At 43.0% G+C, this 15,271-nt stretch overlaps 1 protein-coding gene across 4 annotated transcripts in view; it reads left to right on the plus strand.

Moving 5' to 3' along the window:
* The window catches only part of KIF5C (kinesin family member 5C), a 90,030-nt gene that overhangs the window by 16,482 nt on the left and 58,277 nt on the right, over positions 1-15,271 (plus strand). For 3 of the 4 annotated variants that reach the window (XM_066633274.1, XM_066633284.1, XM_066633266.1), the window contains exon 2: positions 7,718-7,808. The exons of the other annotated variant lie outside the window; for it this stretch is intronic. In XM_066633274.1, coding sequence (XP_066489371.1) covers positions 7,718-7,808 — 91 coding nt within the window. The remainder of the gene's footprint in view (positions 1-7,717; positions 7,809-15,271) is intronic. 4 annotated transcript variants of the gene reach the window in all.

Genomic DNA, 15,271 nt, shown 5'->3' on the forward strand with positions numbered 1-15,271 from the left:
CCGTGCCTCTTAAAGGGACCAGGGAACCTTTACAGGAACTGGTGGGTTGTGACCCACTGGTTTGAGAACCAGTGCTGTAGAGAATCACTTTTTTCTGTTAAAGCTCTGAGTTAAGTCAGCCAGTCAAAAAATATGGGGCTTACCTAACCTTCACATCCTTTAGAACAAACCTTTTAGCCACCACTATAGCTCTCAATAGACATTCTGTAGTATTGACTGTTGTGCAAACTACAGCAGTACTCAGAATTCATTAGACTTGAAGATGAGAGGTAACTATAGCCTTGAAAAAATTGTTCTTAATTAGTTCATTAAAATGGAAATACATCAAAGATAGAAATCAGAAAGTTACATCAGAAAATGAAATATCTAAAAACCTGTTCTATGTGAAATATCTGGAGAAAATAGCTCTTGTAAAAATTCATACCTTACCTGCATCTGATACACATTGACCTAGGCCAGGGGTCGGCAACCTTAAACACTCAAAGAGCCATTTGGATCCATTTTCCGGAGGAAAAAAAACCTCAAAACGCTTTTGACATCTAAAATGAAGATATGTAGTTTTTTTTACCTTTATGCTCTTATAGGTCCCATTTTCATAACATAGCCCCCTCTTGTAGCTTTTAGTTAGTTTTGTCACACATTCTTGTCCTGTGTTTTCAGACACCTGGTCCTCTATGGCAGGGGTGCTCAAACTTTCAACTTTAGGGATCCTGGACCTTTAAAATTGTGTAGGAGAGATAATTTCAGCAGGTGCAGCTTGTCATCTGTGGGATGACAAGTTGCACCTGCTGAAATTCTCTCTTCTATACACTTGTTAAAGGTCCATCATCCCTAAAGTTGAAAGTTTGAGCACCCCTGCTCTATGGTGTTTTGCCTGATTCCAAGGCCATTCTCTGCCTGGAGAATTATGCCCACTTTAAGCAAATTAGCTCCCCTTCTTTCCCCCAACAAATGACCCTGGTTCTGCCCTGCAGCCCTGCTGGACCCCACCTCCAGGATAGCTCGCCTGTTCAACCTGCAGAGGTTCTCTCTCCTGCCAGCAGCCTCCCACCACTACAGCAGACCCTTGGTCCTCAGCAGGTCTTGGGCACAGCAGCCACACTTCAAACTCCAGTGTCTCCAGCAGTCCATTAGTCACAAAGTCAGTCAGAGTATCCAGGGCAGAGTCCAAAGTCAATAAGCCAAGTCACAGACCAAGGTCAGATTCCAAAGTGAGTCAATCAGAGTCAATAAGCCCAGTCAGTTTCCCCTCCAACCCACACCCCCTTCCTGCCTCAGGTGCTCCTTATATCCCTGAGGGCCCTATTGCCTTCAAGTGGCTGCAGCTGTGCAGCACACTCTGCTGGATGCCCAGGGCTTACCCTTAAAGGGGCCACTGCTGACACCACATCTACCTCCTCACCAGATCTTCCTTGATTCCAATACATATGGCGGTTATGACATCTGCTTATCTTACATCAGGGGTGCCCAAACCCCGGCCCGGGGGCCACTTGCGGCCCTCAAGGCCTCTCTATGTGGCCCTCAGAGAGCCCCTAGCCTCCAATGAGCCTCTGGCCCTCCAGAGATTTGTTGGAGCCCACACTGGCCCGATGCAACTGCTCTCAGTGTGAGGGCAACTGTTTGGCCTCTCGAGTGAGCTGTGGGATGAGGGCTTCCTCCACTGCTTGTTGTTTCACGTCTGTGATGCAGTAGCAGCAGGAAAGGAAAGGCCAGTCTTGCTTTGTGCAAGGCCTTTTATAGGCCTTGAACTACTGCAAGACCTTCATTCATATAAGTTCATCTTTAATGTATTCATTTATGTAAATTTATTCAAATTTGAAATGTAAATTAATTCGGCCCCCGACACAGTGTCAGAGAGATGATGTGGCCCTCCTGCCAAAAACTTTGGACACCCCTGTCTTACATGGTTACTAAAGAACTCCCCCCACCTTCCAGAGGCACGCTGCTGGAAGGAAAAAAGGACACAAGACTTCAGAGGTGAGGAAGAGAAGAAGCCAGAGCTGGGGGGGCAGCCACAGGCCAGCTTCTGCCCTGCCTGCCTGTCCTACCTCACTCAGGCTGCAACCCTCTCCACACTATCCTGGGAGTAAGCCCCATTGACTACAATGGGACTTCTGAGCAGAAAAGTTGGATGGAGCTCTCAGGTTGCAGTCCTCTCCACACCTTCCTGGGAGGAAGCCCCACTGACTACAGTGGGGCTTACTTGGGAGTAGACCTGCACAGGAGGAGGCTGAGGCTACAGCCCTCCACACCTTCCTGGGAGTAGCCCAGGGACTACAGCAGGGCTTGCTCGAGAACAGACCTGGCGGGCACAGGCTCCCGCTCACCCGTCCTTGTGCTTGGCCTTGAGCAGGCTCCAAGGCTGCCATCCCAGGCACCCTTTCCTGGGAGTAAGCTTCCTCCGCTGTAATGGGGCTTACTACTGAGTAGACACACAGGATGTCTCCTCTGCTGTGGAGGAAAAGCCTCTCCTTGCACTGAGCGGGGACCTGCTCAGGGAAAGGCGGGCTGCAAGGGCTTGCAATGGCTGAGGAGGAGGGCGTCCTGCTGGAGAGTTGGGGAAGGGAAAAACAGGGAGCTTAAGCCTGCAGAGCGGGCAAAATTGAAAAGGGAAACCAATGCAGGGCAAGTGGGGGTGAAGGGAGAGGAAGGCAGGGGGCGGAGGGAAGCAGCCTGCCCTCCCAACACAGGTGCCTCCTGTCACCCCCTTTGCCACTTTCACCCAGAGGAGCCGCAGCAGACGGCTGAAAGAGCCGCATGCGGCTCCAGAGCCACGGGTTGCCGACCCCTGACCTAGGCCTATTGAATAGAATGAGACTTGTGGCACTTCTGAGTAATCAGGCATAGGTACCTATGTGCTTTTAAAGTTGTGATTCTTTGCTGTCCCAATTGGAGCAGTTAGATTATGGCTCAATCATTTTATGTATTTTTCACATTTTTATACTGACCTTCCTCCAAGGAGCTCCGGGTGGTGTACATAGTTCCTTCCCTCCTTTTATCCTCACAACAAACCTTTGAAGTTTGTGAGGCTGAGAGATAGTGACTAGCCTAAAGTCACACATGCTTCATGCATGAGTGGGGACTTGATCCTGAGTCTTTCCAGTCCAAGTCTATCCCTCTAACCGCTATATCATGCTGGCTTAGTGCAGTTCAGTAATCATAAACTTTATTTTATCTAACTGAAAAATATAAGTCTATGGACAATAGAGACAAGAAGGATAAAAAAGTTCCAATGAACAAGCAGAAGAGAACCAGGTGTAGAGGCTCTCAACCTAACTACCTTACAGGGCAGTTGTGAGTCTACATGGTGGTAGAGGAGCCATGTACTCTCCTCCAAGTTCCTTGGAGGAAGGGCAGATTGAGAACCACTACTTTAGAATATTTCTCCTTAGGAGTTGGGAACACCTAAGTACTTGAGGGTGGGGGGATTGCAACAAAAATGATCCCTAGGATTGCACTGCTGCTGGGGAAAGAGAGGGGTTTGTGGCTTACTTAAAACTTGAGAAAAGGTCTGGGACAGTGCAGGTCTGTGGAAGGTCTGTGGACACTTCTGCAGGGCTTCCCAAGCCTTGAAAATTAAAAAAGAATCCGAAATCATTGGCAGTTTTGCTATTGGAAACTGGAAATGGCTTCTGATCATGATTTTAAAATTTTGCAGACTTGGGCACCCCTGTAGATGTGTCTGTAGGGCTCCTTGCACCACCACCTCTGGACCCCATCACTGGCTTCAGGTAAGCCAGGAACCCCCCTTTCCCCAGCAGCAACGTGATCCTAGGGATCACGTTGTTTCAATCCCCTGTGCCCCTGCCCCTTAAGGGACCAAACCTGAGTGCTTCCCTGGCTGGTGGGTCACAACCCACTAGTTTGGGAACCACTGTTCTAAAGAGTTCTACTATTGGCGGCATTTTATGTGACTTGATAGTAAAATTCATAACATTGAATAGCAAAATTCATAAAAATACTGGCTTAATAGCAAAAGTTATATGAAACATACAGTATGAATTCTTGTCATATTGCTTGCATAAGATGCATTGACTTTGACTTTGGGTGACAACTGTACAACTTAGAATTTGTACCTTTTCTGCCTTGGTATTTGCTTGGGCCTCATAAATTGGCAAAATTGAATTTTCAGGGTAGCTACTGGACTAAATATGTGTCTTGAAGGTACTACAGTATATGGTATGTCTTGTAGATTTTAGACCATTATGTTTAAGGGCCAGCTATTTAGCGATATTGCACATTGTTCTTGGAACATGATATACTGCAAGTGAGAGTTTTATGTGTAAATGCCCTGGATAAAATACTGCTTTCTGAGCATGGTACTTGCATGAATTTTTGCTGGCGGTTTTCAGGTAGGTGACAAGTTTATGACCTTCTTTATAGAGAAATCAAATGGAGGACAAATGGCTAATGGAGCACAAGTGTCAGACCATCTGACTGTAGACTACAAATGTGACTGAAAAGCTGAACAGCATGAACAGAATTTACTGGTACTCACACTAAAGTTAGTTTCACAGTGTCTAAATTATAGGATATTACAATTAGTTATTTTAGAAGGAACTATATTTTGAACTCCGCAAGGGCTGAAGGGCCAATAATCTTGCCTCACTTTGCAGACTCATTCCTACCAAGCAGACATAAAGTCTGAGGGTTCTTTGTCCTTCATGTGAACCAGCAGCTTTGCAAGAGCGTCTCCTTATTTGCTTGGGTCTTAGTTCGTGGTTGGGCGTCATCAGCATTGTGGGGTGGGTGGATGAAAACAAAGTCTTGTTGCTGCTTATATTGGATTGGTGAGTTTGAAGAGCCTTTTGTCTGTGTTTCATGACTGAGTAACATTTTATAGTTTATTCTGTATCTTCTGCCCTTTCCAACAAGGACTTAACAAATTTGTAAAATCTAGTACAATTAAAAACACAAATAACAAAAGAGCAGCAATACAAAACAATTCAGCTTGGAGACAGATTTTTAAGGGGCAAAGCTATAACCATTCAGTGAAGTCCTGGCAAGGAAGTTGGACATTCAACCAAAGATAAAAAGGGAGGAGGCTAGTCCTCAAGGCAGTGTGTTCCCTAAGGTGTGTGCCAGTACTTAGAAAACCAGGCAATGCTTGGAGAGTCTGATTTTGGTAGCATATACAAGAGAGCCTCCCTTTTAATAACTTGCAAGGTGGGTAGAGTGATGTTGGGGATGACAGTTCTTCAAATATGGTAACTAGGCCCTAATCCAGTGGTTTTCAAACTGGGGTGTGTCAATGCCTCAGCCTGAGAGCCCTGTGATGTTTTTCTTTAAGGGGCGGGGGGTGGGGGAGGCAGAGATATGATGCCCAGCATCGCTCCTCTGATCTGGACACATGGGCGCGCTGCCACTCACTGCCGCCTGCAGGAGCCTCCCAGGGGTTGGGGGAGCTTGGTGCCAGCGTCACCAGGGCTCCCCCCAGTGCGAAGCCCTCAAGAAGGTGATTGCGACCACTTCTGGCTTTGTGATTGAGAAACAGGAAGTGGTTGTGATCACCTTTTGGAGGGCTCTGCGCATTGTGGGGAGCCCTGTTGAGGCTCCCCCAACCTCTGGGAGGCTGCTGCATGCAGTGTGGAGTAGCAGCATGCCCCTGCGCCCAGATCAGAGGCGCGATGCTGGGCATTGCTTCTCTGCCTTCCCCCTGCCTTCTGAAGCAAAGACTTAGTGGCTCTCAAACTCTCCCTGAGAGTTAGAGAACCGCTGCCCTAAGCTCTTTATAGGTGTAATGGAAAATGCCAAAGACCATAGCCTTTGCTGTGAGGGGGCCATTTTTAGCAGGATTCCCATATCAAGGTTTCCTTATCCTGGTTGTGACATACTTAGTTCATGAACTGAAGCCACAAAGAGAGTATTTGTGTTTCCAGCAGTTGTAGGGGCTGGTAGGGAATTTTGCAGTGTGATACTATCATCATGTAGTGAGTGCTTCTCTTATGTTGTTGAACCATATGTGTCTAGTATGCTTGTGGTGGATCTAATGAGTGCTCTCTGTGTGTGGTGATGAGGTGAATGACTTGGGATTGGTGGCTGTGCTAAAGGCGATAGCCCTGGGAAACATGATTTGGTTGCTAGCTGTGCATTAAAACTGTGTGATGGGATGAATGTTGTGCTTTCTACCTTTGACATTTGTTAGCTAGTTTGAGGAACAATTGCATTTCTTTTTACTTTTCCAGAATACATTTTAAACACTTATTGAACTTTTACTTATTGCACAGAACTAGAACCCATCTTATGTACTAGCTCATGATGTGTGTGAAACAATTCAGCAGGATGCCATTAAGTTTCCAAGCCATAAAAGCCAATGATATGTATCCAGTTAACTGAAGATGAAGAGGAAGAGTTGGGTTAGTTTTAACAACATTAAAAAGCAAACTCATTTAGATTTTTCACTTGATCAGGGTGGTTTTTGTTTCCGTGCTTTCACAGCTTCATGAAAACAAATCCCAGATATTATCCACTATTTAGTAACTTTACATTCAGTATGAACGGTTGCTTCGCATTACAAAAGACACATGTTCCTGCCTTACATAAAGCACTTTATTTGGTGCCTTGATGAGCTGAAATTGTGAATTTGTCTCCCCCTGCTCCACTTCAGTGGAAGGAGAAAAACAGAATATTGTGATATAGGTACATGGGATTGAATGTACTGTAATCGTAGGTCAGGTGGTAGAGGCTTGACAAGGGGCTCTATCTCTTCAGTGGGTTATGTTTTGTTCTACCCTTCAACCCAACAATGCAGTAATAGCATGAGTCAGCTCTTCAGAAGTACCTTAAATTTGTCTCAGTGCAGGGGGTGTTGGTTTGGTGTTAGGTGAGAGAGATTTAATGAATTGAAGAAACATTCTCTTAACATTTAGGTTTAGTTTAAGTATTTTAAATAGTTGATTATGGTAGAGGAAGTTAAGTCCTAGCTTCAGCGTTCATGCTTGAGCTTATTGGTTTGGATTCAGAATAGCACAACTGTCAGTCCACTTGTGCAGCGGAGCACTCTGGCCGTCTCTGTGCTGAAGTTCCTTGAACCTATTTCTGAGATTCTGGGAACTCTGCAGGATGGTGTGATGTGTGGTACAGTGGCTGTTGTGGGAGGGGAGAATTAGTGGAAACCGGCGGGAGCACCATACATGAGATTTCAGCCATTTTTCTTCCTTCTTCTGCCATCTTGACATTTATAAATATGCTGTTCCGCAAGGTTCTCCAATCCTCAGGAGGGACCAGGAAGAGCCTATTGCACAAGCAGATACTATTCATGCTACCCTAGATCTGAGCTTTCCCTGCCTGCTGTGAATACTTCATATGAGACTGAGGGTGCAATCTTAACCAATTTTCCAACAGCGAGATAAGGGAACAAAAATTCCCTTACGTTAAGGAGGCCTCTGTGACTGCCACCCAACTGCAGGATGCTGCACATGCCCCATTGGCACAGCTGTGTCAATGCTGGCAAGTTGGTTAGGATTTGGAACATTGGTTAGGATTTGGGCCTTTATCTGATACGCTTCTAGGGAATTAGAATGCCAGCAGCATTTGCCAGCAGCCTGTTCATTGCAATCTTGTAAATGACAGAGGTGCCAAATATAGCATCTTTTGTAGTAATCAAGAATTCCAATTGAGCAGATGTGTAATTTTTTTAAAAAAAGGTTCTCTGTTGGATTTTATATTTTTGCTGTGTTTATTCATCTAAAAAAATTATCTCCTTTTTTAATTTTAGCAAGGGAAACCGTATGTCTTCGATAGAGTGTTACCTCCCAACACATCCCAGGAACAAGTCTATAATACTTGTGCGAAGCAGATTGTTAAAGGTAAGAGATGTCAGATTAATTTCTGGGCTGGAAAATGTAATATTTTCATAATCTAAGTTCTACTGCCTATATTGTTCACACTGATAGGGCACCAAAAGACTTTTCTACCTGGTTGAAAAAAAGGTAGATTTTTGTTATGAATTCAATACCAGATTGTGCAATGAGCATGTAACAGATTTCATACAATGTTTAGAATGCTGCTTTCTGGTTCTTTGGTGGATAAGTAGCTTGTTTCCGAAAGTCACACGTCACAAGCTGAAGCCCTAAGGCTTGCTTGATCACGACATGTTAGTTGCATACCTATAAGTAAGCCCAAGCGTCTATAATTAAACTTCAATTTTTAGAGTTATTAGTTGCACTATACAAAATGAAGGTATTCACAAATTAAAGAGGATGCTGCTCTTTTAGCTACACGTTAATTTCACCTTGATTTAAAAGAAGGCATCAATCACGATTGTTGATATCGCTTGTTGCATTTTATACTGTACTAATGGGGTCCACTGCAGTATTCAGGAGAAGTCCTGCTCCGTGTCGCCTCTCCTCAAAAAAAAAAAAAAAAGGTTGCTGAGAGCTTGAGACAAGGCCTTCTTGATTAATGTGGACCTCCCTCCCCCTTATTGACCTTCATATATTTCTAACCCTACATCTGTTTGCTGAGGCCTCTTGACAATTGCCCTTTCACCATGTATTGTAATACTGTACAGTTCAGTGGTCTTTTATCTATGCAGGACAAAGGCTGTTGCATTGGCATTTTTCTCCTCAGGCTGGTCCCTGGTGGCATTCCTTAAACTGTTGGGATCTTTCATTTCTTGCCCTCTGTGGTCCTGACATGCTGGACTAGGAAGCAAATGGTACCTTTTGCATAGGATCAGTTGTGTGAATACAAGACTTTTTTTCTAGCTCTTTTGAAGCAGTGCGTTGTTGGCCCGCTGGAGGAACAAAAAGTGGGAATGAACAGAGATCTGCAAATTCTCTCACCAATTTACCAGTGGCAGGTAGTTTAACAGCAGCACATATATCCTCCAGTGAGGACGTGCTTATCCTGCAATTTGGAGAACGTAGGAAACAGCTGGAGATTGTTGCACTGTTTCTTACCACCTTTATATTCCAGGACAATTGGGAAAAATATCTTTCCCCCAATCTTTTTTCCAGAGGCTTGAAGGGAGGGGTTGATAGCAAACACAGATTGATACTGGGTGGCAAGCCGAAACCTGTAGGAAAAAAGATACCACCAATGTTTTGTTCTCCATTTCTGTTGATCTGTGGCAAACAGGGATTTCCAGACTTGCTCATGGTGAGATCTGTGAAACCCCAAATCCTCCCTGTGCTTGTAGACCTCCCCACTTTCTGTGGTGTTTAGGAATTGAAGAAGGGAGAAAGGCGAGTTGCTTGCCTGTTTTCTGGCTGCTCAGGCTGACTCATGAAAATCTATTAGCCATAGTTCTGATATTTTCACAAACGCTACAGTGCATTGTCGATGAAATGATCAACCCTAACCTGGTAACAGGAATAACCTTGAATTGCTTTGTGGTAATCAAAAAGTTGGCCTTTGCCTTGAGATGCTCCTGAGAGATGTAATTTAAAAAAAAAAGTATAGGCCAGAATACAAACATTCATATTCAAAGGAAGGTTAAGCCATTTTTGCCCAGTGTTGCAAATATGCAAACAGGGATCAAACGTGTACACCTGTGGGCTGGGCAAAAATGGGTTAATTCAGTTCTGTATCTACATTATGCTTTGTTTACTGCTGCTTCTCTTTCTGAACTCTTTCAAATCAGTGTAAATGCTATGATTGTGATGTGTGGCAAGTATTGCAAACCCCCATTATTCCCAATGTAAGGCTTTGAAACCTGGGCTGTGGATGAGTTCCTTTTTATGACTTCCATGTTGTCTCTTTCCAGGGTAAAACAGAGCATGATCTGAGGCTTCTTGGGTCGGCAGCTTCTACTGGTTTGATCCTATTTCATATGACTCTGGAGTAGCCTTTGTTTTGGGTACAAATACGCTTCTACACTGCATTTTTCTATCTACTGATCTTTCAGGCCGCTTATTAACCTTATTAGTATACTTGGTGGAAATAATACACTCTCATGAGGTGTGTGTGTGTGTGTGTGTGTGAATAAATAATTTATTATGTCTGTTTATTCCCAGTTGCAGCTGAGTTCCTGGGGCTTTTTTTTTTTTTTTTTTTTTTGCAAAGTACCTTGGGAGCAACCCCCTGTATTCAGAGACATGTTCAGTGTGGTGCTTGTCATTTTGTTCCATAATCATTATGTCCGCTAATGTGGATTCAAGTACCTGATCCTGTTGACTAGCAGTTCTGAATTTGGGGGTTTATAGTAGTAAGGCACAGGGATGACAAATTGTTGGTTTCTCTTCCCACACACCCACCCGCCTCTAGCACATTGTTTCTTCTCTCCGTAGAAATCTTTCTTTATATATACATTTTGTTATTATTTTTTTACTTTTCCCATCACCTTGCTGTACAATATGATTTTGAGGAGGAAATTGTTTGAATAGAACACTGCAGACTGAGAGAGAGAGAGAATACCTTTGCCTTTGCAATATATTAAAATAAATTTTTGCAGGCTTAATACACAGTCTCCTATAAATAATCTCTCCATTTTTCCTGTGTCTTGTTCTGGCTGTTTGTTGTTTGAGGAATAAAAAGACTTTAGTCCGTTTTCTATGCAGGGACATGATTGCCCTATCAGCTGAATCCTGCTGATGGAAAGCACCATGGTTACTAGACCGAGTGCATAGAAATATGAAATAACCAGTGTACGCACACTGGTGCACATTTTTCTTTTTTACTATAGCTGTTTACAAGGGACATCTGGAGCCTTGGATAAAGGCAAAATGATATTTTAATGATTTCCTTGGAATAATTGTCTATTTACTGGACTGTTCTCAATCCACAAAGAATAAACTATTGACTGACCCATTTAGGTTATTTGTATGCCTGACGTGGGTGAATAATCAATAGCCAATTTTTTGGGGGGTGGTAGCTAAGACATAGAGATAAAAATTAATGGGTCAGACCTGTGCCAGACTTTACAAAGTATATCCATATCTCCATAATACTTAATACATATAAGAAAATATATTATTATTAATAGTATTTATACAGCACTTCTAAACAAAAAAGGTAATTGAGTAGTTTACAGGGAATATAAATTTATTTATTTATTTATTTATTGGTCATAGTGCAGTAATTGACTGCTTCCCTGGACTAATTTATTTCCCCAAATAGCTCAACAATGTGTTTTGGTTTCTTTTTTTGATCTGTTTGATTTTAATATGCTTACTTATTATTGTGACATGCTGTACATTTTATTTTGGAGCTTTGTAAGCTGCCTTGGGCATTTGCTTTGGCATGGGAAAGGCAGGATATAAATTTTTCAAATAAAAATATTTAATGCAGTGATAGTAATTTGAAAATGTTCAAAAGTTGCAAACAGTGAGGCTTCTGTGTCCTCCCTCTTTCCAGTCATGCCCATTGTATCTCCTTTGACTTTGGTTGTCCAAGGTCTAACCAATGATTATGAATTCCCTGGAAGGGAAGGAGAAAACAAAGTGGAAATATTTTTCTTGATGTGCAGCACAATTCTGTACATTTTTATTTGTAAGTAAATCTCACTAATTTAATGAAGCTTATTCCCGAATAAGTGGGATTGCAGTCACTGTTCAGAATCAAGCCTTCTTATAGAGTATTTCATTTTTTTCCCCCCTAGCATTGCTTTTGTTTCTGTCTACCAGGTAATTTTGTAATTTTCAGGCTTTAGTGCAGGCAAAAGAACACTGAAGTCTTTTATAAAAACATGATTACATTATTATTTGAGAAGATAATAAATATTTCCCTTTCTCTACAAATATCTTGATTTTTAATTAGTTTTATAGGTAATTTCTGCATAGAGTCCCTTTTTCCCATTTTTGTAGTTTGCACTATTCTTTGACAAGTTTGTCAGAAAGCTGCAGTTTATCATGTTGATGGATGCCTATGATATGTTGTTCTCTAATTGGGATACACCAGTGTTTCTCACACGGTGGTTCTGGACCCGCTAGGTGGGTTTGTGAGCCAATTTCAGAGGGGTCTCCATTTATATCAATATGTATTTCATTTTTTTTAATACATCAGACTTGAAACTACCATGGTATGTGACTGCATTTGGGGAAATGTTATGTATCTGTACTTTTAACTATGATAGTTAATGGGGCTTATTCCTGGGTAAGTGAGCATAGGATTGCAGCCTTTGGGATGTTTGGGAAATTTTTTTAACCAGATCAGCAACTGCTTGGGAGGGTTAGGAGGATTCTTCTTTATTTTAAATAAAATTTTTAAATTTATTGTAAACTTTTAATTTAATTAATTGATTTGATTTTGTCAAGTGGAGATTTTAAAAATTTTCCTGTTTCATAATGTCTTTTCCGGCCATGACATCACTTCCGATGGGTTCTGACAGATTGTGTGTTGTTGGCATCCTTCAGTCTCGGAAGACTATGGTATTGCACTCTGAATCGTGGTTCTGGAACAGAGCGTCCTCTCCAGTGCGCGAAGCCTGGGTAAAGTAGATATAGGGGATAGACTGTTACCCACGCAGCAAATCCCCCCTCTCCACGTCACTGAAATGGTCCAATGGAAAGGCAGAAGCCAATACGGTTGGTTCCAGTGGCGTCGCAGGAGTTGCCAGAACATGACTGTGTTCAGCCATGAACTGCCTCAGGGACTCTGGCTCCAGATTTGCCTCGAGGTTGACTCCTGAAGCCTTTTCCATAACTGGATGTAGCCACAAGGCAGTGGAGATTTGGGATCAGTTTTCCTTCTCTTAGATGAGCTGCCTTCCCAGGCTAATGAGTCCCATCTACCCGGTGGCTGTTTAGTTGCCTCTTACGACAAGTACAGCCAAACGGAGGGCCTATTCTTATCCCACAGCCCCCAGGGACACTCTGAGGTAGCCTACCTTTAAAACCAGGAGCTTGCATATACTGTCATAACTCGTAACCAGTGATGGACTTTTCCTCCAAAAATTTTTCCAATCCCCTCTTAAAGGGATTTAGTCAGGATGCCATCATTACTTCCTGTGGCAAGGAGCTCCACAGACTAATTTATTCCCAGCCTGGGAGATGGCCTTGGCCAAACCTCTCTCTCTCTCTCTCTCTCTCTCTCTCTCTCTCTCTCTCTCTCTCTCTCAGGCTCACTCTTCCCCATCTGCAATATGGGGATAATTCTTAGGTGCAACCTTTTTTCTGACAGATTGTCATTCTAAAAAGTGGGTCCCAGTGCTGAAAAGTTTGAGAACCACTGGGATGCATTGTTACTTCTCACTATATCTTTATTTAGGACCATAGGAAACTGTGTTGTGCAGAGACAGACCTGTATTCCTTATAGCTCAATATTATGTATAATGCTTGCAAATGGCTCTCCAGGGTCTTGGACTACATGTCTTTTCCAGCACTACTTGGAGATGCCAGGAATTGAATGTTGAACTGTCAGCCAGCAAAACGTGTGCTCTGTCTTATTGAGCTGTAGGATGACTGAGAACTGCTTGAAGCACATGTTGGTACTTTAGAGTTCCTTAATACTAGTTATACAGTAGCTAGAGCTGTTGCATGATATAATTGGCCAGGAAGAAGTCACAGGGTCCAGTCCTATCCAACTTTCTAGCTCTAGTGTAGCCACAATGCAACCCCCATGGTAAGAGAACACATGTTCCCATATCTTAAGAAGGCCTCAGTTACTGCCCCTCCACCATAGGATGTAGTGCACATCCCACTGGCACAACTGACCAGCACCAGAAAATTGGATAGAATTGGGCCCACAGTCATGTATAATGCTATAACTGTAGCTACCATTCCCATGATTATAGCAGAATTATCAGACTATATAGCAATCTGTCCCTTTAGATGTAGTTTCTTAACAAGTCTTCCCCTGAAAGGGCTTCCAAGGCAAATCAAATTTATTTATTTTTATTTATTTTATTTACAAAATTTATACCCAGCTTTCTCTCCCTGCTGGGCACTCAAAGTGGCTAATTTTAACTAAACCTTTCCTTTTCCAGTGTGTAGGAGAGAGAAGGGGTACCCATCATCTTTTTTAAAAAATTTTTTTAAATACAAGTTTCACCAAGGAAAGGAGCAAAACACTTTTTTGTCAATCAAAAATGATTCATATAATGCTGAAGAAAATATTTTTAAATGCCGTTTTGAAAAAATGGTGGTTTTTTTGTTGTTGCATTCTAACCAAAGTGGTTGGTAACTTGACTAGTTACCCAGGTTCCTTTAATAAACTTGTGAGACAAAAGGCTTGGTGATATATAAGGCCACTTTATTAAATTTAACAGCAAATTAACTGCAGCAGGGTGCTAGCTGGAAAACCCCATCAGACAAGCCAGTAAACGGGAAACAGATCTGGCCGTTACCTCCCCCAAATATAACAGAGTGAATCACCTGGCTCAAAGACTTCCCTAGTGACCACCAGATGGTCCTATCAATGCCAACCCTGTAGGCTTGAGTTGGTGGTAAGTGTAGATCCCCCAAAAGCAAGCCCATGTGACCTTTGCTTATACCAGCTGAAATCTACCATCCAGCCTCACTGATCTGGTCAAGCATCGTGTGAGTTGTACAAGCCTCAGATGATTTGCCAACTCAATATGGACACCAAATTAATGCCTGCCTACCTGGCCTACTGATCCCTGCCAAAGTGACCAAACCTTACAGAGTAGAACCCCAAATCCACTTCAAACAGTCTGGGATACACGAAAAAACTGAGTGGCAAGGCCAAGTCAGGCAGACAGTAGAAAAATCTCTACCTGACTCTAAGGCAACCAGCTAATCTCAGACTGCTGAAAGGGAAGGGTGGGTAGGGTCGAAATGAGCAGCAAGCTGAGCGATGGTACATGTGTGCCAGTGCTTAACCCCTGTGGGCAAGCAAAGCTGCCCACAGCTCTTGCCATGCCATGCATTCCCCAGGACTGGGTAAGTGGTGGTGGAGCGTCAGGTGCTCCATCGCAAATCTTCTGTTTTGGAGATCTGGTTGTGAGCAGTTATGGCAACTCTAGGTTCAGTGTGAGTCAAGGTAACTAGAAGAATAGGAGAGGAAAAGGGGAACTGGTGAAGGAGATGGGATCATGAAAGCCTGTCCAAATGAGTTGACCCATAAGTAAGAATTACCATAATGCAATGCTAAAAAGTTAGCAGTGACCCAGGCATGCGAAACAAGTATGGACAAGTTGTTGAAACTGCAGGAAGGATGCCCTTCTCCAGGAATAGGGACGACACCTGGGATAGAGGGAGATCTAAAGTGTAGCCTATACGTGATTTTCTTGATAAACAGCTTTGCGAACATTTTGTTAAAAAGTAATATGCAAGTATCTTTAATAATTCTGTTGTTGCACAACAGGCCCTTTGGATACCTTGAGAAGGAAAAGTAGGGATGCTTGCTTAACATTGTACTGTTAGCTTTT

The sequence above is a fragment of the Tiliqua scincoides genome, chromosome 1, assembly GCF_035046505.1.
Source record: "Tiliqua scincoides isolate rTilSci1 chromosome 1, rTilSci1.hap2, whole genome shotgun sequence".
Lineage (NCBI taxonomy): Eukaryota > Metazoa > Chordata > Lepidosauria > Squamata > Scincidae > Tiliqua > Tiliqua scincoides.